Raw genomic sequence first — 23,891 nt, 5'->3', positions numbered from 1 at the left:
TCGTCGTAAATACCCACGCATACCAGGAGCTGTGCTCTACCACAGGGGGGAAGGGGGGCTTTGTGGGAAGCACCTGCTACGGACCGGGGCTAGAGAAACATTTTTATTATTCTTTGGCCAAGCGGTCGAAACTGTTGTCCTTTGCTTGTTTTAGTTTGAAAGTTCTCTGTTACTGATTCCTTTGTCAATTTATTGAACCGAGTTTTCGAGAGAAATTAATTGCTACTGTGCGTACGATCGCCTTTCTGTGCAGTAGAGCTAGTGCAATGAGCTAACTAATTATAAATAATTCTTAAAAATTATGTTCCGTACACAATATATACCTCTCTCTATTCTCATTTCACTGCTCTTTGTTTTCAGTTTGTAATATGGTTTCATTTCCTCACGACGATAGGTAGTTTTACACTACAATGTAACAGGGCATTGTCAAAAATAATGTACTTCGTTTCTAGATGTAATTACATGCCAACTATGGGTCACATATCTGCTTCACTTTGACAGTTCACTCACGGAGGTTGAACTTGTCTAATATTTAGAGGTGTAAAATGTCACTATCTTATATCTATATAATAAATCATGTTTGTAATAGTTGCGCTCGACCGTTAAGGTCGCAGGTTCCAAACCTGCCTCGGGCATGGATGTGTGTGATGTCCTTAGGTTAGTTAGGTTTAAATAGTTGTTCTGGGGGACTGATGACCTCAGAAGTTAAGTCCCATAGTGCTCAGAGCCGTTTGAACCATTTTTGTAATAGTTGAAAAATGTATCTCTGTTACAGCTCATGAATATGGTCTTAGTCTTGGCAAGAGATCGCTGGTTTTCGATGTAGAGTAGAATTATTCTACTCTATGCTTTTTGCAGACGACGCAAACAGCGAACAGTATCTTAGCAGAGATACTGTTTAATGAATGCCGCGAATAGGGGGTTAAAAAAGCATCTACAATGCGTGTCAGAAGTACACTGTAAACCTTAAATGTAAAAATGAGCAGCAATTTAATATGCACCATAACTCGTTCCTACGTTCATGTTTTGACGTTAATGTAGTGATCTACACTACTAATGCCTGACATAATTTGCACGTGTGTAGCAAATATGGCGAAAGCAGACGACAAATGTCATTCATTCCCTTGACTTTTATAGGATGACTCATACGCTGGCTTGTGAACAAGATATCCTAACAAATGCGCTCGTTACACATTTTGGGTGTAAAAATGTAACGAGTGTACTTTGCATGCAACAGTGGATATGTTCATTCACTGGTTTCCGAAGTGGGAGGATTACAAAGACGCTTCTATCAGTGCTGTGATGTGTTCTGGTGCTACAATGCTACATCGTTCTTAAACTGAAAACGAAATTCGCTTCTAAATGTGCAACGAAACTTCTACTTGTATTTATAAAATTTTATACGGCTACTGTTAGAAATTTGATAAGTAGGGATTGATACAAATTTTTAATGGTTTCGTGTCGTAAACATTGTGCTCCTTTAGATACGCGTTACGACGTCTAATGATCGCATACCACTTTCGTAATATTAGTTGACAGATTCAGGGACCTCTGAAAAGATATCTGTAAACATGATTTTTTATCGTCCATTTGTTGTCTCAACTAAAAATTATTCCGCTGCACACAATACATGTGGGTGGCTGCAGAACACTACGGCGCAAAGCAGTTTTGCGATGCCAACGCGTATAACATTTAAAGATAAGCTTTGCGGATCTGTATGATGAACGAGTTATCTAGAAGCAAAAATGTATAATACGAAAGATAATGTATAGACCTATTTCAGTAAATTATACCTAGTTTAGTTTTCCAAAAATAAATTGGATTTCTGCTCATCGTTCACAAACAAGGAAGACTGATCACAGACGAAGTAGGTTATTAACACTCGAGCTATAATAACTGCTTGTTGCTGGCAGTGTGAACATTCGTACAAGGCAATAAAAACAATTTTATGGCGTTTATGCAGTTAGTAAAGTGATGCAGTGTCAGTTCCGAAATGGCCTGATATGACTGAGCACGGTTCTACAAACTCCTCTCGTTCTTGGTAAGTAGAAAACAACTGAACGTTTCCACTGAAAAGCAATTCGCTATACAGAACTGATAATTAGCATAACCCATGGTTTATTGTACAATTTATTTGTCACGCTGTCACCCAGAAATTATATGCTTTTGTCTCCCCAACTAGATAACCAACCTCCGTGTGTGTGTGTGTGTGTGTGTGTGTGTGTGTGCGTGTGCGTGTGCGTGTGTGTGTGTGTCCAAATCTTAATGGGGAAACAGAGAAATGAGGACATATAGAACAGTTTCATTCATTGATTGACAGGTGATATATTTTGTCCCCCCCCCCCCTCCCCGTTGTTCATTGATTCCATTTTGATGCAAAATATACCACCAACTGACTCGGTTACCTGTGGGGGATTTATCTGTGCATTCTTAGCTCACATATTACTGACACAGCAAACAAAGTAATAAAGCTACTTCTTGGAGTTATCAGTATTTAAATTCAACAGTTGTTAAATTAGACTACCATCTACTAAGGAGCCTGAGAAGAACACCAGCGGGCCAGCTTGCAAATAAGCTACTATGAAAGCCTCAATAATTTTAGAATAATAACACCATTATTTTTCTGTACCAAACTGTCACAACACAAACACAACATTGTTGAAATGTATCATGGAATAATTAACTTTAGATAATTCCTTTCAGAAATACATAGTGACTTGTCCACATTAGATAGATTAATATTATTATTTGTTGCAGATAGATGTTTTGTGATGCTGTTCCACATGAATACAAGTTGGACTGTGTTGTGCATGCTATTGGCACTGCAGGTGCTAGCTGCAGGATTTCTGTTGCTGGTAACAGCACCACCAGGTCCTGTGTCTGTCGCTTCCGGTCCAGGTACCACACAGTCTACAATACAGTTTCTACCAGCAGCACAAGTCAGCAACGATATTGGCTTATTTTCCACATCCCAGAAGAAGGTACAAATCACACTTGGGAAACCACAGACAGCAAATTTTGTGCTGCAGAATAACTCTCTGTGCTTCTCCACCGGAACAGAACCAGTGCGCACAATTACATCTCCAACAAATGGTTGTGTCTGCCGCAAAGGGTGGCATGGACGTGACTGTGGCCAACCGGAGGTAATCAATCATTCTGTCATTCATGGAAACTGGACTATGCAGCTTTTTTATACCTGTTTTGCTCTGTCAGTTCATCATTTGATGTCAGTATTGGCCCAGCCACACCACCTTGTCTAGCTTTTCCTTCAGTTCTTATAATAAATGCAGTATTAAGTACCCAGTCTATCCGAATACACAGGGTGATCAGAAATAGTCTGAAGAGGGTGTATGGGCGTTGCACGGTAGGTTGTGCTGAGAAATAATTGTTAAGAAAAAAATTCAGTATAAAGTGCCATTTCCGAGTTAATTAGCATTGAAATTGGCCAATCAGACCATTGCACACACAGATTTGTGTTGCCAAACACATTTCAAAATTTGTTTCTTAAAACTGAACAAGGGAGCGATACAAAAATTGGACATGGGACTGCAGTAAGGATTGAACCCAAGTCAAAGGCTGAGCAGTCTATGCTATGAAAACAACTGACACTAACTGTACGTGTCAGGATGCTTGAATTTGTGCACAACAACAACCAACTTTACAAACTTCAATGGTAATTAACTCTGAAATGGTATGATATGTCAAATGTTTTTCTTAACAATTACTTCTCTGCTCAACCTACCCTGAATAACCTTACACTGTTTCTGACCACTCTGTATATATATCATATTAAAACAATCAGCTGTACAGAAAAATTACAATTTCCTCAAGTTTTTTTAATAATTTTTCCTGGTTAGGAAATTATACACTAAGATAACAGAAAAAAAGAGTATGTTAATAGTTTCAGTAAAATGAGAATGCACACCAACCAATATAAGAGAGGATTAAAAGACAGATGTAGGAGACTACACACAAATTGTAATATTATGACCAGATGGATTATACCTATATTTTATGGTGCTGACGTCTGTAATTTGGTATTTAGGTAGTGTAGTTTGTCTTTCGTACAACCTTATGTAAAAGGTGCAGCTGTGTTATCTATATAATGCTAGATAAAACTTCACTGTACTTTTTGTTGTGATGTGCACTGTTTTTATGTTACTAGCTATGTGAAGTAGTCTAATAGGCATAAATAACTCAACACTTATCATTCACTTGGAAGGTATATTGAAGAAATATAAATAACCTAATGTGCATTGTCTCTTTTCCATGATTGGTCTGAAGAGAAAGTAAAAACTGCATGTCCTGTGTTAAGGTGTTATTGCAATTTGTAACAAATCAATTAGCAGCTACAGACTTCCTATCACTCATAGATATAGTGTGCAGAGTTTGAAAGCTGCAGTTGTATAATTATAGGGGTTCAGGTTAATTTAGTCTCTCTGGAACTATCCAAGAAGAGAAAATTAACATTTCCTTGGGATGTGCAATGGTTTATGCCCTTTACCTCTTGGCTCATTTCTGGTATTTTTTATTGTATTATAGCAAACAGTCTTAGCTATTCCAGTATTTCATGTACAGCAGATTTTTACTGAACTATATGACTAGAAGAAGAGTTAAGGAAGCATTTTCCACATGTGCTGAAGGGTTTTGTGCTCTGAAAGGTATTTGAAGTATTTGGAGCTATGCTAGGAAATACATCTGTAATTTCTTTCCTTCTGATTGCCTGGAATTCAAATTTTACACACACACGCACACACACACACACACACACACACACACACACACACACACACTCACACTCACAAACACACACAATCTAAATTTCTTAATTTGCTCATAAGGTTGTATGGCGAGCGCTGGCGAGGCATCGTCCGCCTCTGCCACCACCTACTCGTCGAATGCAGCCCCGACGCCTCATCTGTGTTATAGAGGCCGGACCCAGTATGGAACTAATTGAAATGGCAGCGCAGGAAGTTTCATCAGTTGCTGAACTGATAATATTACGTGGAGAACATAAATTAAGGTAATGATCGCACAACTACATACCATTCCTTCTTACATTTGTTTTCTGGAATCTAAATGAAACAATTTTCTGACTCATCTCTATTAATTCACTAATACTTTTCTAATTTTTTGTGATTTCTTACTGTTTTAGCTTAGTTCTTTTACAAAACATTCATTTTGATACAATGATAGAGCGTCCATAGGGCCACAAAAACTTAAAATGTGTTATCTAATTTGGCTGTAGAAGTGTTGATTAGTTTTGTCATGAAGAGGCGAGTATCCGTTTCCCTACCCCTGCCTAGTTTTTTTTTTTTTTTTTTTTCAGATGTTCATTAACAGACTTAGAGCTCTTTTATAAATTGGGGCTAAGGAAAAGGAGAGATTATGGAGGGAGGACTGGGTCACAATCACTAACACAGGAAAGGTGTAAGCAGTAAAGATGAAGTAAGCACACAAGGATGTGTATGGATCGCAAAGTACACCTTCACAAACACTGACTGACTGACCCTACCCAGCAATGCTCAGTTGTGACCCACTTCTTGAATTTTTCTGGAACTGAGTGCCTTCCATTACATGGAGGACACCTTAAGTCAGTAGTTTGACTTACGATGGCAATGGCAGTGACAGTTTGAAAACTACACTCCTGGAAATTGAAATAAGAACACCGTGAATTCATTGTCCCAGGAAGGGGAAACTTTATTGACACATTCCTGGGGTCAGATACATCACATGATCACACTGACAGAACCACAGGCACATAGACACAGGCAACAGAGCATGCACAATGTCGGCACTAGTACAGTGTATATCCACCTTTCGCAGCAATGCAGCCTGCTATTCTCCCATGGAGACGATCGTAGAGATGCTGGATGTAGTCCTGTGGAACGGCTTGCCGTGCCATTTTCACCTGGCGCCTCAGTTGGACCAGCGTTCGTGCTGGACGTGCAGACCGCGTGAGACGACGCTTCATCCAGTCCCAAACATGCTCAATGGGGGACAGATCCGGAGATCTTGCTGGCCAGGGTAGTTGACTTACACCTTCTAGAGCACGTTGGGTGGCACGGGATACATGCGGACGTGCATTGTCCTGTTGGAACAGCAAGTTCCCTTGCCGGTCTAGGAATGGTAGAACGATGGGTTCGATGACGGTTTGAATGTACCGTGCACTATTCAGTGTCCCCTCGACGATCACCAGTGGTGTACGGCCAGTGTAGGAGATCGCTCCCCACACCATGATGCCGGGTGTTGGCCCTGTGTGTGTCGGTCGTATGCAGTCCTGATTGTGGCGCTCACCTGCACGGCGCCAAACACGCATACGACCATCATTGGCACCAAGGCAGAAGCGACTCTGATCGCTGAAGACGACACGTCTCCATTCGTCCCTCCATTCACGCCTGTCGCGACACCACTGGAGGCGGGCTGCACGATGTTGGGGCGTGAGCAGAAGACGGCCTAACGGTGTGCGGGACCGTAGCCCAGCTTCATGGAGACGGTTGCGAATGGTCCTCGCCGATACCCCAGGAGCAACAGTGTCCCTAATTTGCTGGGAAGTGGCGGTGCGGTCCCCTACGGCACTGCGTAGGATCCTACGGTCTTGGCGTGCATCCGTGCGTCGCTGCGGTCCGGTCGCAGGTCGACGGGCACGTGCACCTTCCGCCGACCACTGGCGACAACATCGATGTACTGTGGAGACCTCACGCCCCACGTGTTGAGCAATTCGGCGGTACGCGAAAGAACTTGCCCCCCTTCTAACAGCCGTGTACCGCAAGTCTCTAGAGGAACGGAGGGTTCCAAATGATTGGAAAAGAGCACAGATAGTCCCAGTCTTCAAGAAGGGTCGTCGAGCAGATGCGCAAAACTATAGACCTATATCTCTTACGTCGATCTCTTGTAGAATTTTAGAACATGTTTTTTGTTCGCGTATCATGTCATTTCTGGAAACCCAGAATCTACTATGTAGGAATCAACATGGATTCCGGAAACAGCGATCGTGTGAGACCCAACTCGCCTTATTTGTTCATGAGACCCAGAAAATATTAGATACAGGCTCCCAGGTAGATGCTATTTTTCTTGACTTCCGGAAGGCGTTCGATACAGTTCCGCACTGTCGCCTGATAAACAAAGTAAGAGCCTACGGAATATCAGACCAGCTGTGTGGCTGGATTGAAGAGTTTTTAGCAAACAGAACACAGCATGTTGTTATCAATGGAGAGACGTCTACAGACGTTAAAGTAACCTCTGGCGTGCCACAGGGGAGTGTTATGGGACCATTGCTTTTCACAATATATATAAATGACTTAGTAGATAGTGTCGGAAGTTCCATGCGGCTTTTCGCGGATGATGCTGTAATGTACAGAGAAGTTGCTGCATTAGAAAATTGTAGCGAAATACAGGAAGATCTGCAGCGGATAGGCACTTGGTGCAGGGAGTGGCAACTGACCCTTAACATAGACAAATGTAATATATTGCGAATACATAGAAAGAAGGATCCTTTATTGTATGATTATATGATAGCGGAACAAACACTGGTAGCAGTTACTTCTGTAAAATATCTGGGAGTATGCGTACGGAACGATTTGAAGTGGAATGATCATATAAAACTAATTGTTGGTAAGGCGGGTACCAGGTTGAGATTCATTGGGAGAGTGCTTAGAAAATGTAGTCCATCAACAAAGGAGGTGGCTTACAAAACACTCGTTCGACCTATACTTGAGTGTTGCTCATCAGTGTGGGATCCGTACCAGGTCGGGTTGACGGAGGAGATAGAGAAGATCCAAAGAAGAGCGGCGCGTTTCGTCACTGGGTTATTTGGTAACCGTGATAGCGTTACGGAGATGTTTAATAAACTCAAGTGGCAGACTCTGCAAGAGAGGCGCTCTGCATCGCGGTGTAGCTTGCTCGCCAGGTTTCGAGAGGGTGCGTTTCTGGATGAGGTATCGAATATATTGCTTCCCCCTACTTATACTTCCCGAGGAGATCACGAATGTAAAATTAGAGAGATTAGAGCGCGCACGGAGGCTTTCAGACAGTCGTTCTTCCCGCGAACCATACGCGACTGGAACAGGAAAGGGAGGTAATGACAGTGGCACGTAAAGTGCCCTCCGCCACACACCGTTGGGTGGCTTGCGGAGTATCAATGTAGATGTAGATGTAGATGTACGTCCACCCGGCCTCCCGCATGCCCACTATACGCCCTCGCTCAAAGTCCGTCAACTGCACATACGGTTCACGTCCACACTGTCGCGGCATGCTACCAGTGTTAAAGACTGCGATGGAGCTCTGTATGCCACGGCAAACTGGCTGACACTGACGGCGGTGGTGCACAAATGCTGCGCAGCTAGCGCCATTCGATGGCCAACACCGCGGTTCCTGGTGTGTCCGCTGTGCCGTGCGTGTGATCATTGCTTGTACAGCCCTCTCGCAGTGTCCGGAGCAAGTATGGTGGGTCTGACGCACCGGTGTCAATGTGTTCTTTTTTCCATTTCCAGGAGTGTACAAGCAATTTATTCATGGATCACCAAAGATATTATCTGTGGTACTGGAAGAATATTTGTTGGTTAGTTGGTTGATTCGGGGGAGGGAATCAATGAGATCGTTGGTCCCAATCGGGTTAGGGTAGGATGGGAAGGAAGTCGGCCATGCCCTTTCGAAGGAACCATCCCGGAATATGCCTGAAGCAATTTAGGGAAGTGGTGACACGTGGAAGAACTTAAACTAACACCATACTTATTGGAGAAAGTCAAGTTGTCACACAGAAGGCTGTACATTAGAAAATATGTGTGCGCATGTGAACATGGAGGCAAAATTAATATAGATTAATAACTACAGGATACAATTTTAAGATTCTGCTGCATTACAAACTCCTACACATTAAAAGACAAAGTAGTAGGGTAAAGAATATATATAATTAAAGTGACAGCAATTAGCAAAAATTATGTAGAGGCTTAGTGGAGTCAGTTATAAGCATCTGGCTGATTGCATATTGCTTTAGTATAATCAAACTTCTTCCCCCACCCCCACCCAACCCCCACCCCGAAAAATAATTACACTGATGGAGGAAATGAAACAGTTTTAAAAATAGAAGTTAGCATAGTTAGGAATGGACTTCAATCTGCTACTTGAATTTTTTAATAAATTGCACGAGGAATATACTGGCTTTCAAGCCTGTTGAGTGTTGTACAGTGAATGTGATTTAAGAAACCTATTCAAATCTACTGCTTATACATATCCTTCCAGTTTTTTGTTGCTGTTGACACTTTATTAACTTGTTATATTTACATCATGAAGAACTTGTTTCAGCACTTCTTGCCATTTTCAAGTGGTCATATTCATTAATAGCTATTTGCATTACATCTCCGAAGTTACAACCTGTTGTTGTTGTTGCGGTCTTCAGTCCAGAGACTGGTTTGATGCTGCTCTCCATGCTACTATGTCCTGTGCAAGCTTCTTCATCTCCCAGTACCTACTGCAACATACATCCTTCTGAATCACTTAGTGTATTCGTTTCTTGGTCTCCCTCTATGATTTTTACCCTCCACGCTGCCCTTCAATACTAAATTGGTGATCCCTTGATGCCCCAGAATATGTCCGACCAAGCGATCCCTTCTTCTAGTCAAGTTGTGCCACAAATTTCTCTTCTCCCCAATTCTATTCAATACCTCCTCATTAGTTATGTGGTTTACCCATCTAATCTTCAGCATTCTTTTGTAGCACCACATTTCGAAAGCTTCTATTCTCTTCTTGTCTAAACTATTTATCGTCTATGTTTCACATCCATACATGGCTACACTCGATACAAATACTTTAAGAAATGACTTCCTGACATTTCAATCTATGCTCGATGTTAACAAATTTTTCTTCTTCAGAAACGCTTTCCTTGCCATTGCCAGTCTACACTTTATATCCTCTCTACTTCGACCATCATCAGTTATTTTGCTCCCCAAATAGCAAAACTCCTTTACTGCTTTAAGTGTCTCATTTCCTAATCTAATTCCCTCAGCATCACCCGATTTAATTCAACTACATTCCATTATCCTCATTTTGCTTTTGTTGATGTTCATCTTATATCCTCCTTTCAAGACACTGTCCATTCCATTCAGCTGCTCTTCCAGATCCTTTGCTGTCTCTGACAGCATTACAATGTCATCAGCGAACCTCAAAGTTTTTATTTCTTCTCCACAGATTTTAGTTCCTACTCCAAATTTTTCTTTTGTTTCCTTTACTGTTTGCTCATTATACAGTTACAACCTATATTACTATATTTCATTCTGGAGTGTCTTTTTGATGACCTATCCGGTTTTGTGCTATTGGTAACTTTGTACATGGCATGTTTGTAGTAGCACTTATATCTACACTATGTGATGAGAGAGCAGAAAAAGGGGGCACTCCACGGAATTCACGGACTTTGAACGTGGTCAGGTGATTGTGTGTCACATGTGTCATAAGTCTGTACACGAGATTTCCACACTCCTAAACATCCCTAAGTCAACTGTTTCTGATGTAAAAGTGAATTGGAAATGTAAAGAGACACATACAGCACAAAAGTGTACGTGCCAACCTCATCTGTTGACTGTCAGAGACTGCTGACAGTTGAAGAAGGTCGTATTGTGTAATAGGCAGACATCTATTCAGACCATCACACAGTAATTCCAAACTGCATCAGCATCCACTACAAGTAATATGACAGATAGACGGGAGGTGAGAAAATTTGGAGTACACAGTCGAGCTTCTGCTTATAAGCCACACATCATGCCGGTAAATGCCAAATGACACCTCGCTTGATGGCAGGGTGTGGGTATGGTGAATGCTCAGTGAACATCATCTGCCAGTGTTTGTAGTACCAACAGTAAAATTCAGAGTGGTGGTGTTATGGTGTGGTCGTGCTTTTCGTAGAGGGGCCTTGCACGTGTTGTTGTTTTGCATGCAACTATCACAGCACAGGCATACATTGATGTTTTAAGCACCTTCTTGCTTCCCACTGTCGAAGAGCAATTCGGGAATGGCAATTGCACCTTTCAACACAATCGAGGACCTGTTCATCCAAAATGAGATTTTAACTCTGCAGCGGACTGGTATGAAACTTCCTGGCAGATTAAAACTGTGTGCCAGACCGAGACTCGAACTCGGGACCCATACCTTTCGCGAGCAAGTGCTCTACCATCTGAGCTACCCAAGCACGACTCACGGCCCGTCCTCACAGCTTTACTTCTGCCAGTATCTTGTCTCCTACCTTCCAAACTTTACAGAAGCTCTCCTGTGAACTGGCAGAAGTAAAGCTGTGAGGATGGGGTGTGAGTCGTGCTTGGGTAGCTCAGATGGTAGAGCACTTGCCCGGGAAAGGCAAAGGTCCAGAGTTTGAGTCTCGGTCCGGCACACAGTTTTAATCTGCCAGGAAGTTTCGAGGACCTGTTTTCATAATGCACGGCTTGTGGCGGAGTGGTTACACGACAATAACATCCCTGTAATGGACTGGCCCTGCACAGAGTCCCAACTTGAATCTTATAGAATACGTTTGCGATGTTTTGGAATGCCGACTATGTGCCAGGCCTCACTGACTGACAGCAGCACCTCTCACAGTGCAGCACTCCACGAAGAATGGGCTGCCATTCTCCAAGAAAGATTCCAGCACTGAGTGTATGCCTGCAAGAGTGGAACCTGTCACCAAGGCTAAAGGTGGGCCAACACCACACTGAATTCCAATATTACCGATGGAGGGCACCACGAACTTTTAAGTCATTTTCAGCCAGGTGTCCGGATACTTTTGATCACATAGTGTATTTGTGATGATTAAAGATTATCCTGTATTTTCCTTTATGATATATGTTTTCAGAGATCCAGATAACAAGCTCTCTATCATTACAAGCATATTCAAGTATCTCATGTAGCAGCCATATCGATCCTCCTACCTAAGATATGGTTTGAAACAGGTTTTGCACAAACCAGTTTGGCACATAGTACATAGCAATAACAGTCAGCAAATTCCCACTAGTCCTCTGATAGCCTATTGTGGGCCACGTACGTTCCATTGATAGTGAAACGGTTAACACACGAGCTTCCAAAATTGAAAGGATGGGACTACACATGACAGACTTATTTCATTTGTTATTTACTTTAGTGGAAAAACATACCTCAACACTACTACTTCCCCTCAAGATCTGCATCTGTATGACTACTCTGAAATTCACAATTAAGTGCCTGGCAGATTGTTCATCAAATCAGACTATTTCTTTATTGTTTCACTCTCAAACAGTGGGCAGGAAAAATGAACACTTAAATTTTTCTGTGCACGCTCTGATTTCTGTAATTTTATCATGATTATCTTTTCTCCCTGTGTAAGTGGGTCTCAACAAAATATTTTCACATTCACGGAGGAAAAGTTGGAGATTGAAATTTTGTGAAGAGATCTCACTGCAGTGAAGGACACCTTTGTTTTAGTGACTGACACACCACCTCACATATCATATCTGTGATACTCTCTCCCATGTTTTGCGATTATAAAAAATGACCTGCCCTTCTTTGAACTTTTCCGATGTCCTCTGTTAATCCTGGTAAGTATCCCATAGTGCACAGCAGTACTCTAGCAGAGGATGGGCAAGAGTAATGTAGGGCACCTAGTGGATTTGTTGCAACTTCTAAATGTTCTGTCAAGAAAACACAGTTTTTGGTTTGCCTTTCCCACAAAAGTATCTATGTGATTGTTGCAATTTAAGTTGTTCATAATTGTTATATCCAGCATTTAGGTTTATGTGATTTATTGTGTAAATGAAATTTAATGGATTCCTTGTACTCATGTGTATGACTTGACACTTTTCATTATTTAGGGCCAGTTGCCACCATTCGTACCATACAGACATTTTGTCTAAATCATTTTGCAGTTGGTTTGGATCTTCTGATTATTAGATGCTAAATGACAGCATCACCTGCAAAAAATCTGAGATGGCTACATGTATGCGTCAATTTGAGTGCAGTAGTGCACACTAAGCTTCACTAATTGTTATTGCATTTATGCTGTTGGCTTTATTGGCACCATTATATCATCTTAGAGTGAGAGTTAAAAGCTGCTGCCACAATATGTATAATAGGAAGATAATGTATTATTGCAGTTATTCATTGTTCATGGTATAAGTCTGTATCTTTTGTGGATTCTGTGTCTGCTTATATTTTCTTAATTACATTGGTATTTTTTTTTTTTTTTAACCCAACAGCTATTTCCAGTTGCACATATTTAGACATCATAACAAAGACAGAACATATGTGCAGGTGTAGGTAACTATTTTCTTTGAAAAATACCAATATAATCAAGTAAATATTAAGCTACCAGTAGCAGATAAATACCAGCTATCTAATATAACTGCGAAGGCAGAATTATTTTTTCAGAGTAACACTTTTCCTTTTTACGTATTTGATTATGTTTAGCTGACATAAGTGTGAATAGCATTAATCACTAGAAAGATAGTTTATTGCTAATACAGTATCCAGGCTAAGTTTCTGTGATTTGCTTGTTTTCTTTAATGTACGTCTTTACTCATTGAATACCTCTGAAAGTTCTCCTTCCTGACGAGATCTTTGTAACACAGAGAATGAATGTGTGGCCGCAGTCAGTAAAAGTAAAATCTTGTGCGTGATAAAGCTTCTTCATTTTCTTCTTTTAACCTTCAACAGTTTTACATTTTAATCCTTCTGCTGGGATCTTTGAAGTCTTTTGGTGCCCACAGGTGGCTAAACATAGTGCTAACAGAAGATTGCCAGCTTTGTGATCAAAACAGAGTTGCTGAAGAAACAGAAGAGGTTAACTCATTCTCCCATCATTCCTGACAGAACAACAGAATTGTAAATGAAGATCAGAATATTGTGTATGTTCTAATTTTATTGAGTTAACCATTTTTCATCTACAGTGTCATCATCAAATAGCCTTATAAGCTGAAAATTGGTCAACTCAATAAAATTAAATTAGTAGTACATACAAAATATTGTGTTTCTCATTTAGAATAAAAAAAGAAACTGTCATGGCATTTGCATTTTCATGCAGAAAAAAATCACTTTCATGATGTAAAAATGTTAGGAAACAATGAAGCCAGTTGTGAAGAGGCTTATAATAAACCAATGTTTATATTCATTGAACATATTTCCAAATTGTTGAAAACTGTTGTTTAAAGAAAACAAAATGTGGCAGAATCACTGGAGAAAATTTCACGTCTGTGGAAGACATTGGTGCATCTTCTTGAATAAAATTAAAATTGTACAAGGTAGCTAGGAATCATGAAGCCTACCTCACTCCTATGCAATACTGTCAGGAAACTTCAGAAAAATTTTGGTGTGGATACTTTGTTTGATATTAATACAAATGCAAAACAAAACATGGAATTTTGTGAGAGAGACAAAGAAGATGTCAACTTAAGAAGGGTGATTTCTACTATAGATTTGTGTAGCAGATATTCTTAATAACCGTTTTCAGACATTGTAGGTAATTCTGATTAAAAAAGGAAAAAGTGTGTTACAGAAGTAGTATACAAAACATTCACTCTGAGTCTTCTTAAGCACATATCATTCTTGAAAGGTTAATTTTCTCACAGGTACCCTTATTTTGGGTTGATATTGTTGCCATTAACATGTTGGGAAACTTTTAGGCATGTTCAGTATCTGAGGGTATTATTACACATATGACCAGAGTCAATTTTATGCAAAAAGTTCAGTAATACAGGCAGTGCACAGCAGGTATCAGCATTATCAACTTCAAAAGGAAAAAGACAAGCTTAGCATTTAACATTCAACTGAAGATCATCTCACTGGAGACGGCACTAAAGCCTGTTATGGACAATGCCAGTGAAGGAAAGAAGATTAGGGAAACGACAAAACAGCTAACTCTGAATGGCTGAACATAAATTTGAATGCTGTTCCTCATAAATGCGAGTTCTGCATTTTAATCAGTGTAACCCCTTGAGAGAAATCATAAACAGGTTTCACAATGTTAACTAATAGACACTCATAGATTTTATTTTTCATGTGAAGGCACTCTTTATTTATCAGCCAACATTTTCACTGTGACAAATAGGATGCACAAGGTAAAACACATAATGATATAATTTAAGATGATAAAATTGACTGTACATGAGCAGTATTATTCGACAAAATCATATCTGAACAGCATGACGCAAGCTGTGGGCCCAAATTTAATCTTACATGATGTGGGACAGGCTGTTCCAACTCATTGGGTAGCAGTGGGCAAACAGCGGATGCTCAGGCATCAAGGCTGTAGCCTACATAATCCTGCTGAATCAGCTGAGCGCATGTGTGCATGGATGGTCAAGTGCCTCACACATGCACAGAATTTGTACAGTTGATCACTTGGCAGTATGCGTATGTTAGTCACACTTGCCCGAGGTCAAGATGAGGGACACCCAGGAGTCACTGCATCATATGGGGCAGTGTTGGAAGATGTGGCTTCCTATTGTACCTCCCTACAGTAAATCCTGTTTTACATGTGTGACTTTCTGGCCAAAATTGACTACTTGTGGTAAGTGTGTGTGTCACACGCCAACATGTAAATTAGCTGCCAGTCACATTGCAAATGGGTCAGTGATGCCAGCAGTTAGCTGACTGTGTTGAGTGTTGAGCTCTAAAAGCCTGAGTATTCTGAAGATTGCTCATGTGTAGGAACAGGGGACAGCATCTTAGTCTCTTGATATCAGAAGTTAACACGATCTTGTTTGCTGACACTCACTGCAGTAATGAATTTTGTGTCATTTAACTCTTATTTTATTCGTGGAGAGCAAATGTTTTTTCTATGGATGTTCTCCCACAACACAAACCAAATATATGACCAAAATGATATCTCCATTTTAAGTACTTGGATAAAGAAAAAGCTTACATTGTGAGTAAATAAGAATGGTTCTCATCTATTTGTTGAAAATGGTTTCAGCAGAGTAAAATGCAATTCTGTTGAAGCAGAAAAATTGTTTTGGATGTTACTTGGCTCTGAGAAAGAAAACTAGAGAAAAGGGTAAAGTAAAAAGGTGTTACACACTGCTGTATTCTTTTGTACGTAAAGAATTTCTCGAAGAAATAAAGGCTGATGTTTTGAAATACACTCCTGGAAATTGAAATAAGAACACCGTGAATTCATTGTCCCAGGAAGGGGAAACTTTATTGACACATTCCTGGGGTCAGATACATCACATGATCACACTGACAGAACCACAGGCACATAGACACAGGCAACAGAGCATGCACAATGTCGGCACTAGTACAGTGTATATCCACCTTTCGCAGCAATGCAGCCTGCTATTCTCCCATGGAGACGATCGTAGAGATGCTGGATGTAGTCCTGTGGAACGGCTTGCCATGCCATTTCCACCTGGCGCCTCAGTTGGACCAGCGTTCGTGCTGGACGTGCAGACCGCGTGAGACGACGCTTCATCCAGTCCCAAACATGCTCAATGGGGGACAGATCCGGAGATCTTGCTGGCCAGGGTAGTTGACTTACACCTTCTAGAGCACGTTGGGTGGCACGGGATACATGCGGACGTGCATTGTCCTGTTGGAACAGCAAGTTCCCTTGCCGGTCTAGGAATGGTAGAACGATGGGTTCGATGACGGTTTGGATGTACTGTGCACTATTCAGTGTTCCCTCGACGATCACCAGCGGTGTACGGCCAGTGTAGGAGATCGCTCCCCATACCATGATGCCGGGTGTTGGCCCTGTGTGCCTCGGTCGTATGCAGTCCTGATTGTAGCGCTCACCTGCACGGCGCCAAACACGCATACGACCATCATTGGCACCAAGGCAGAAGCGACTCTGATCGCTGAAGACGACACGTCTCCATTCGTCCCTCCATTCACGCCTGTCGCGACACCACTGGAGGCGGGCTGCATGATGTTGGGGCGTGAGCGGAAGACGGCCTAACGGTGTGCGGGACCGTAGCCCAGCTTCATGGAGACGGTTGCGAATGGTCCTCGCCGATACCGCAGGAGCAACAGTGTCTCTAATTTGCTGGGAAGTGGTGGTGCGGTCCCCTATGGCACTGCGTAGGATCCTACGGTCTTGGCGTGCATCCGTGCGTCGCTGCGGTCTGGTCGCAGGTCGACGGGCACGTGCACCTTCCGCCGACCTCTGGCGACAACATCGATGTACTGTGGAGACCTCACGCCCCACGTGTTGAGCAATTCGGCGGTACGTCCACCCGGCCTCCCGCATGCCCACTATACGCCCTCGCTCAAAGTCCGTCAACTGCACATACGGTTCACGTCCACGCTGTCGCGGCATGCTACCAGTGTTAAAGACTGCGATGGAGCTCCGTATGCCACGGCAAACGGGCTGACACTGACGGCGGCGGTGCACAAATGCTGCGCAGCTAGCGCCATTCGACGGCCAACACCGCGGTTCCTGGTGTGTCCGCTGTGCCGTGCGTGTGATCATTGCTTGTATAGCCCTCTCGCAGTGTCCGGAGCAAGTATGGTGGGTCTGACACACACCGGTGTCAATGTGTTCTTTTTTCCATTTCCAGGAGTGTATTTGAGCACAACACTTTCCTGTTCTTTCAGTTCTCAGAAATGTGGAGAATTACCATACAACATTTGTCAAATACATCCACTATGAATTTTGCTTTGGTTATTAATGATCCCTATTATCATAGCTAGTTGTTAGATGTTGTTACTATAGTCTTGACTTTTTGTAAGAAGCATAGTTCCTCATAATCTCAGTTACACTATGTATATACCAAATAGTATAGCAGACAGCATCTACATCTTCATGAATACTCGACAAGCCACCTGAAGGTACATTTGGAAGGGTGCTTTTAGTACCACTAACTTAGTTCCACTCTCAAATGGCACGTGGAAAGAATGATTGTTGGCAAGCCTCTACATTAGCTCTAATTTTTCAGATTTTCTCACTCATCATGGTCATTTCATGAGATGTATGTCGGAGAAAGTAATATGTTGTCAAACCATTCACAGAAAGTACTCTTTCAATATTTCAGTAGTAAACCTCTGTGTGATGCACAATACCTCTGTTGTTGTGTCTGCCACTGGAGTTTGCTGACCATCTCTGTAACACTCTTGCGCCATCTAAATGATCCCACCAACAATCACAACATACACCATTTTGGCACCAATGTGGAAACGAAAACGGTAGCAAATGTTGGTACAGTAAGAATATGCCACGGGCACTGCAGTAGACTCACTTAACATGAGTAGTCAATTAGGAGAAGAAAGTCATTCATGTAAAAGTGGCTTAAGTTATACAGTCTTTTACAATTTGGCAGATGGTGTAAATATGAATTATTTTTCTTGTTTCTTTTCCATTTGAATAAATCTAATGGGGAGTTTTGTAATGAAAGGATCTCCTAGGGCAAAGAAAATGAAGTAGAAAAGAGTTGAGGAGTTTGACACAGGATGAAATGAAACTCAGATGGTGAAGAATAGTTGACTACTTCCTCTTCAAGATCAGGTAATCACTTTGTTAAAGAGCAGCAATGAATGGTAAAGCTCTTATTACACTATAAAACAATTTTGACAAAGATAACTTGAAAAAGATATTTTATAAAGTCTTTGACAGTGTACTGCAGTACTTTATATTTTTATAATTTAAATTAGTGCATAATTCAAGATTTTATACAAGATTTGTCACAGATCTTTAACATGACAACACAGGCCTAAGTAATACAGAAGTGATATGAATAGGGTACACACAGGAAGAATATCAAAGAAACAGAAGAATAATGACAAAGGGATAAGAAAGACAAATGCAGTAAGAAAAAGTGGACCAAATAAAAGCTCAAGGAAGCAGTGCACCATAAAAGTGGTTCAAGAAATCGTGAAGCAGACAAAAGAGCAATGACTTGTCACACTATTCCTTGAATTTCTTCTAATATTTCAATCACCAGATATGTTTCCTATACATTTAAGGAAAACATACAATCCCTTCCAGTTTCTTTGTATCATTGATTCAGAACACCACAGGCAGGAACATGCTCTCTAACTACAGTGGGAGGATTTTTCTGTACTTTGTGCTCTTCTTCATTCAGCTTCACCTTTTTCCTCCAGTGCCTGCAATTATTGTGTTGACACTTTATAAATATCTAATTGTGTAGTTGCAATAGCTCTTTAGTTCTCATTTTTATATGGACAATTTTGAAATACTACAAGTAAAAGCTGCAAATGAAATTCTTTGTAAAACTGATCCACAGATGACTAAAACAACTACCAACAATGCTGTCATTTTATGAAAAAAAAAATACAAAGCCGGATAGCACTTTGTTGCAATATACACTCAGAAATTGGGAACTAAGAAACAAAGAAAATGATCATAATCAACACAAATACAGATTTAAATTGCTATAGTTAAAAGGTAAATATTTTACCAAGAAAGACAGGCAACAGGTAAACTACAGAATTACAGGAATTTGTAACCAATAAAATATAGAATTTACCTTTCTGTTAAAAGTGACCACCTGTATTTGAATGTTACTGGGAAGCACAAAATACACATAACTACATATCAGAACACCTAAGATATACCAAAACCAAAAACATTTATGCATGACATTTCAGGACTGCAGCTTAATGTAATTAATATTCCCACTAATTTTTTGCTGTCTGTCTTGGGGTTCACTCGAAAGATGGCTGTTAAGTATACAGCCACAGTATTAAAGAAAGTATTCAACTACAGCTAGCTGCAGGCCCAAAATACGACAGATGAAGAACACCACATTTCATCTTGAATGAAAATCCAGAGATTTATGTTAAGTCAATAATTCAGTCTTATTAACCCTCAAGCAGGCACGTGGCACACTTCATACAAGGGTAAAGAATGGCTGTCTTTATGTTACCAAGGTAAATACATATCAGCATGATCATACCTTAATCTTAGTTTAATTTAACTTAGCTGTACAATAGACTAAAAATTCCTTTGCACATTAATGTGTGCACTGAGAGATGTCACATAAAATATTTGTAACACAAAGGTCCACTGAGAACGTACTTGTGAACCTCACTTGTATATCTTACTATTTCAACAAATTGCAGGTCAGGATGGTGTCGCTCTTGGTGTTCTCGAACACTACAGGTTACAGCTGGATTTGACTGGACACAACTGGTTGCAGATTTGCAACCAGATGACCTAATATCAAGTTGGGGGAAAAGCACAGGATTTATTCCAAATGCAGGTGCATTACTCTTTCTAAAATTGTATGATGGGTTACCAACTCCAGTACTCTTTCGGGCCAGATGGACTGTGTATGGATTCTTTTGGATGCATCCACGGCACACACTCTCTGCTACAGGGGCGTGGCTCTTCGCAAATGGCAGAGAACAGCCTTTAAACAGAGGTATGTTCCTTAAGCAGTAATAATCTGGAATACTATTTGGTACATTAATTTGTAAATGTGAAACAAGCAGCCAAATCTGGACACAAGTGCATGCAGGTGTATACAGTATGAAGACCAGAATGAAACCATGGTAAAAGGGATAAGCAGATAACAGTGCTATTGCTTTTAGGTGACTGTCAGGTATATTTATTTATTTATTTTAAAAGAAAAGGAAAAAGAGATATCAATAACTGCGCGCACACACACACACACACACACACACACACACACACACACACACACACACAGGTGGGATGGCCTTGAGGCATAGGAATGAGAACCAACTGAATTGCTGACAAATTGAAATTTTCATATAAAAGAAGAAGGCCAAGTATGAAGTCTGTTTATGCAGTCAATGCAGGAAAAAAGCAAAATCAGAAAGTGAGTTACACATAAATAGAAGCTATGAAGAAAATAGCACAGAGTGTATTACAAATTGTTGTGTGGTGTGATTATGCAGTCCCCAACATAGAAAATGTATTTTGTTATCCAGTTAGCTGGGACACTGGCATCAAACCTTTCTTAATAACTTCCCCTGCTGCATAAGTTGAGACAGGCCATGGAAATGGACTGTTTAGTTGTTCACATTTGACTTTCTTTCCTGTTTGCTCTCTAACTAGATGTCCTAAATGTGGCAATTAGTTCTCTTCCATCACTGTTTTATATTTTTCCACTTTTAGTACATCATAAGCAATTCCTTTATTTATTTTTTGTGTGATTGTAGTATTTTCTGCTGGTGTGCAATGACGTAGAAGGTCTGAAAATTTTAACTCTAATTTTAATTATGATTGGTATATTATCCCTGTTGATCTTCGTAATGATGCTGTGTGTCAACTGCACCACTCATTAAAATTAAGATCGTGGGGATTTTGAGCACTAAACGAGCAGAATTTAATGGTTCAGCTTATCACTGATACAATTTTCATAGCCATAATCACACATGTTGTATAAGTATGGAAAGTAATTTAAAAAAAGGAAGTACCTCTCTTTTTGTATGAAAAATAAAAGTAAAACACTAGTCTGTGGTCTATGACAATTGTTTTCTGACGTAAGCAAGATGGTGTGAACCTAATATTTTGATGTGAATAGTGAATTTTCAATGTATCTCAGCACTGAAAGATAAAAGGAGGAATGAAAGGAGATTAGGGTTTAATACCCTGTTGACATCAAAGTCATTAGAGGCCGAGCACAATGTCAGAATGTTTCAAGGATGGAGGAGGAAATCAGCTGTGCCCTTTCAAAGGAAAACCCCAGCATTTGCATTGACTGATTTAGGGAAATCATGAAAACCTAAACCTGGATGGCTGCGTAGATTTGAACCATTGCGAAAATACATTCCGTTCTTCACTCATTCATTCTTATTTTGTAATTATTCTGAACCTACTCTTTTCACAAAATATTTTTCCAAGTCTCTAAAATAATTAAGCTAATTTATTGTGTTGCATGCAGAAACTGAAGAGATTCATAGTATTCACATAAATCTTTATCACGTAAAGAATGTGTGCATTCAGATGTTTCTATTCATAATTCTGGTATATAGAAATCTTTGTTTTCTGTCTACTAAAAATTGTGCATTTTACATGAAAATGTTACCAGGTAGTCCTTTGATATTTAAATGATCAAATCATATCTTTTCCAGGTGAGAATTTTGTGGAGTTAGGAGACCTCAATCACTATGGAGGTTGGGTTTGTGTGCCTTGCGGGACGCCATCTGAAATTGTATCAACCTTACCACTTCTGACAAATCATGTGGGACATGAGAATCTGCAGTTACCGCCCCATGTGGACACACACACTGTAGAAGATGCTATGGGAGCAGGTGTTTGGTTAGATGGTAAAACAGAACTGCTAAAAACCAGAATGGGAGACCATGAGTTTGCTCCGGCTTCTGCACTTACTGAGGTGCAGTTGTATGATTTACTGTTTAAGAACTATTATGATCGTGTTGGTCTTGATTACTAATTGTTTTATTTATTTTTAATAACATGAATTCTATGGTACCAAAAAAGAAAAGAGGTTTTTTTTATGCAAAGTACTCATATCTAAATTAGCAGCATCAAATCAGGATGTGCTGCTTTAAATTTCTGTTGTGAGAACTTATCTTACATGGATGCTGTGTTCAGTAATACTACATTACAGAAAATCTTTTGCATTTAATGGTTGGCCATCTGAGTATTTGCAGAGTGAAATGTGACACACACCCCTTAAAAATAATAAAACAAGACTAAAATTAAGAACATCTGTAGTTGCAGAATTGCTATTGTTCTACATTTCATTTACAACACTGTGATTAAGAGTTTGACTAAACTCTGAATGTCCAGAGTTCAGTTCCCACAAGATGCTAATATTTTTAATTTTTTAGAACTTTATTGTGTTTTAAACACTACATATTACTATAGTTCTAACTCTTTTAACACAGTTGTTAAGCAGTGCATTATCTATTAAATATGCTGGTCAATAAGGATACTGAACACAGAATACATGTGCCATTTTTTTGGATTGAAGTAATGTTTTTTCTTCATTCTGATTATTTTAATGTTACATCCTACAGATGTTCCTCCATTTACTTTTACAAAATTGTTTCCAGGTCTTCCCTTATCATTGACCGTGTGTGTGTGTGTGTGTGTGTGTGTGTGTGTGTGTGTGTGAGAGAGAGAGAGAGAGAGAGAGAGAGAGAGAGAGAGAGAGAGAAGTATGAGGAGTGGCAGCTCTCCTGCTGCGTGTATATAACATTTAACTATTTCTTTAAGATCTGTTGCAGTTGATGTACAATGTATTTATTGAGCTTTAGAGATGCTATTTTTTTTTCAGTGGTGGTGAGGAAATTATTAAAATCTGATTATATTGTTTAAAGCAGCTCAGTATTTTATTTTAATTTCAGGACAGGAGGGATGAAATCTGAAAAAATAATATAACTGAGAAAGAAAGGTTATAATACTTTGTTATTGCTACTGACTTTTCAATTAATCGTGCCTAATAATAATAATTTGCTGTGATATGTAATTTGCTCTCTTCCTGAAAAATACTAATCACACTTACTACATATCAGTTTGTTATATGCTGAAGCTATGTGAATCTTAGGGCTGGTGCATAATGTGTTTGTTGGTGCTATAGTAAGCTTTTACCGTAGAAAAATTTCATGTTATATGGTGGTTATATTACACCAGCCTACAAATGTAATGTATAAGACTGATTTTCCTATCAATTATCAACTTATCTAAAAATGTTATTTTCTCAATGTTGTAAGTAACTAGCACATCTGTTATTCATATGATATAAAGAGCAAAGCACACTGAAAATATGTAAAATTTTGTGTGTAATTATTAAAAATGTATCAGTAAACATACTGCATTCATATACAAATGAGTTGAGTTCACATTTCAATGAGAACACATTTATTTTGGAGTATATCTCCATCCAGTATCTTTGTTTAAAAAAATGGGCCATTATTACTGTTGTAACATCATGAAAGATTTCTTTCTCACATTAGTTTGCTGTGATGATTACCCTTTGTTCCTGGCT

The 23,891-nt window shown here is 40.0% G+C and overlaps 2 protein-coding genes across 3 annotated transcripts in view; one reads left to right on the top strand and one right to left on the bottom strand.

Annotated features, from left to right (window-relative positions):
• The window catches only part of LOC124802870 (UDP-N-acetylglucosamine--dolichyl-phosphate N-acetylglucosaminephosphotransferase), a 149,092-nt gene that overhangs the window by 46,106 nt on the left and 79,095 nt on the right, over window positions 1-23,891 (bottom strand). The gene's annotated exons all lie outside the window — the stretch shown is intronic.
• LOC124802871 (beta-1,4-mannosyl-glycoprotein 4-beta-N-acetylglucosaminyltransferase) lies at window positions 901-23,677 on the top strand. 2 transcript variants are annotated; one of them, XM_047263914.1, is made up of 5 exons: window positions 901-2,041; window positions 2,762-3,143; window positions 4,842-5,023; window positions 20,029-20,330; window positions 22,009-23,677. In XM_047263914.1, exons 2-5 carry the CDS (start codon window positions 2,772-2,774, stop codon window positions 22,329-22,331), a joined length of 1,179 nt encoding a protein of 392 aa, XP_047119870.1. In that variant the 5' UTR covers window positions 901-2,041; window positions 2,762-2,771; the 3' UTR covers window positions 22,332-23,677. The 2 variants fall into 2 exon arrangements, with proteins under 2 accessions (XP_047119870.1, XP_047119869.1); XM_047263913.1 differs by having other exon boundaries at window positions 2,758-3,143.

Source organism: Schistocerca piceifrons, chromosome 6 (assembly GCF_021461385.2).
Source record: "Schistocerca piceifrons isolate TAMUIC-IGC-003096 chromosome 6, iqSchPice1.1, whole genome shotgun sequence".
Classification (NCBI taxonomy): Eukaryota; Metazoa; Arthropoda; class Insecta; order Orthoptera; family Acrididae; genus Schistocerca; species Schistocerca piceifrons.
Note: the sequence above shows the minus strand (reverse complement) of the source record. Positions and strands in the feature narration are given on the sequence as shown.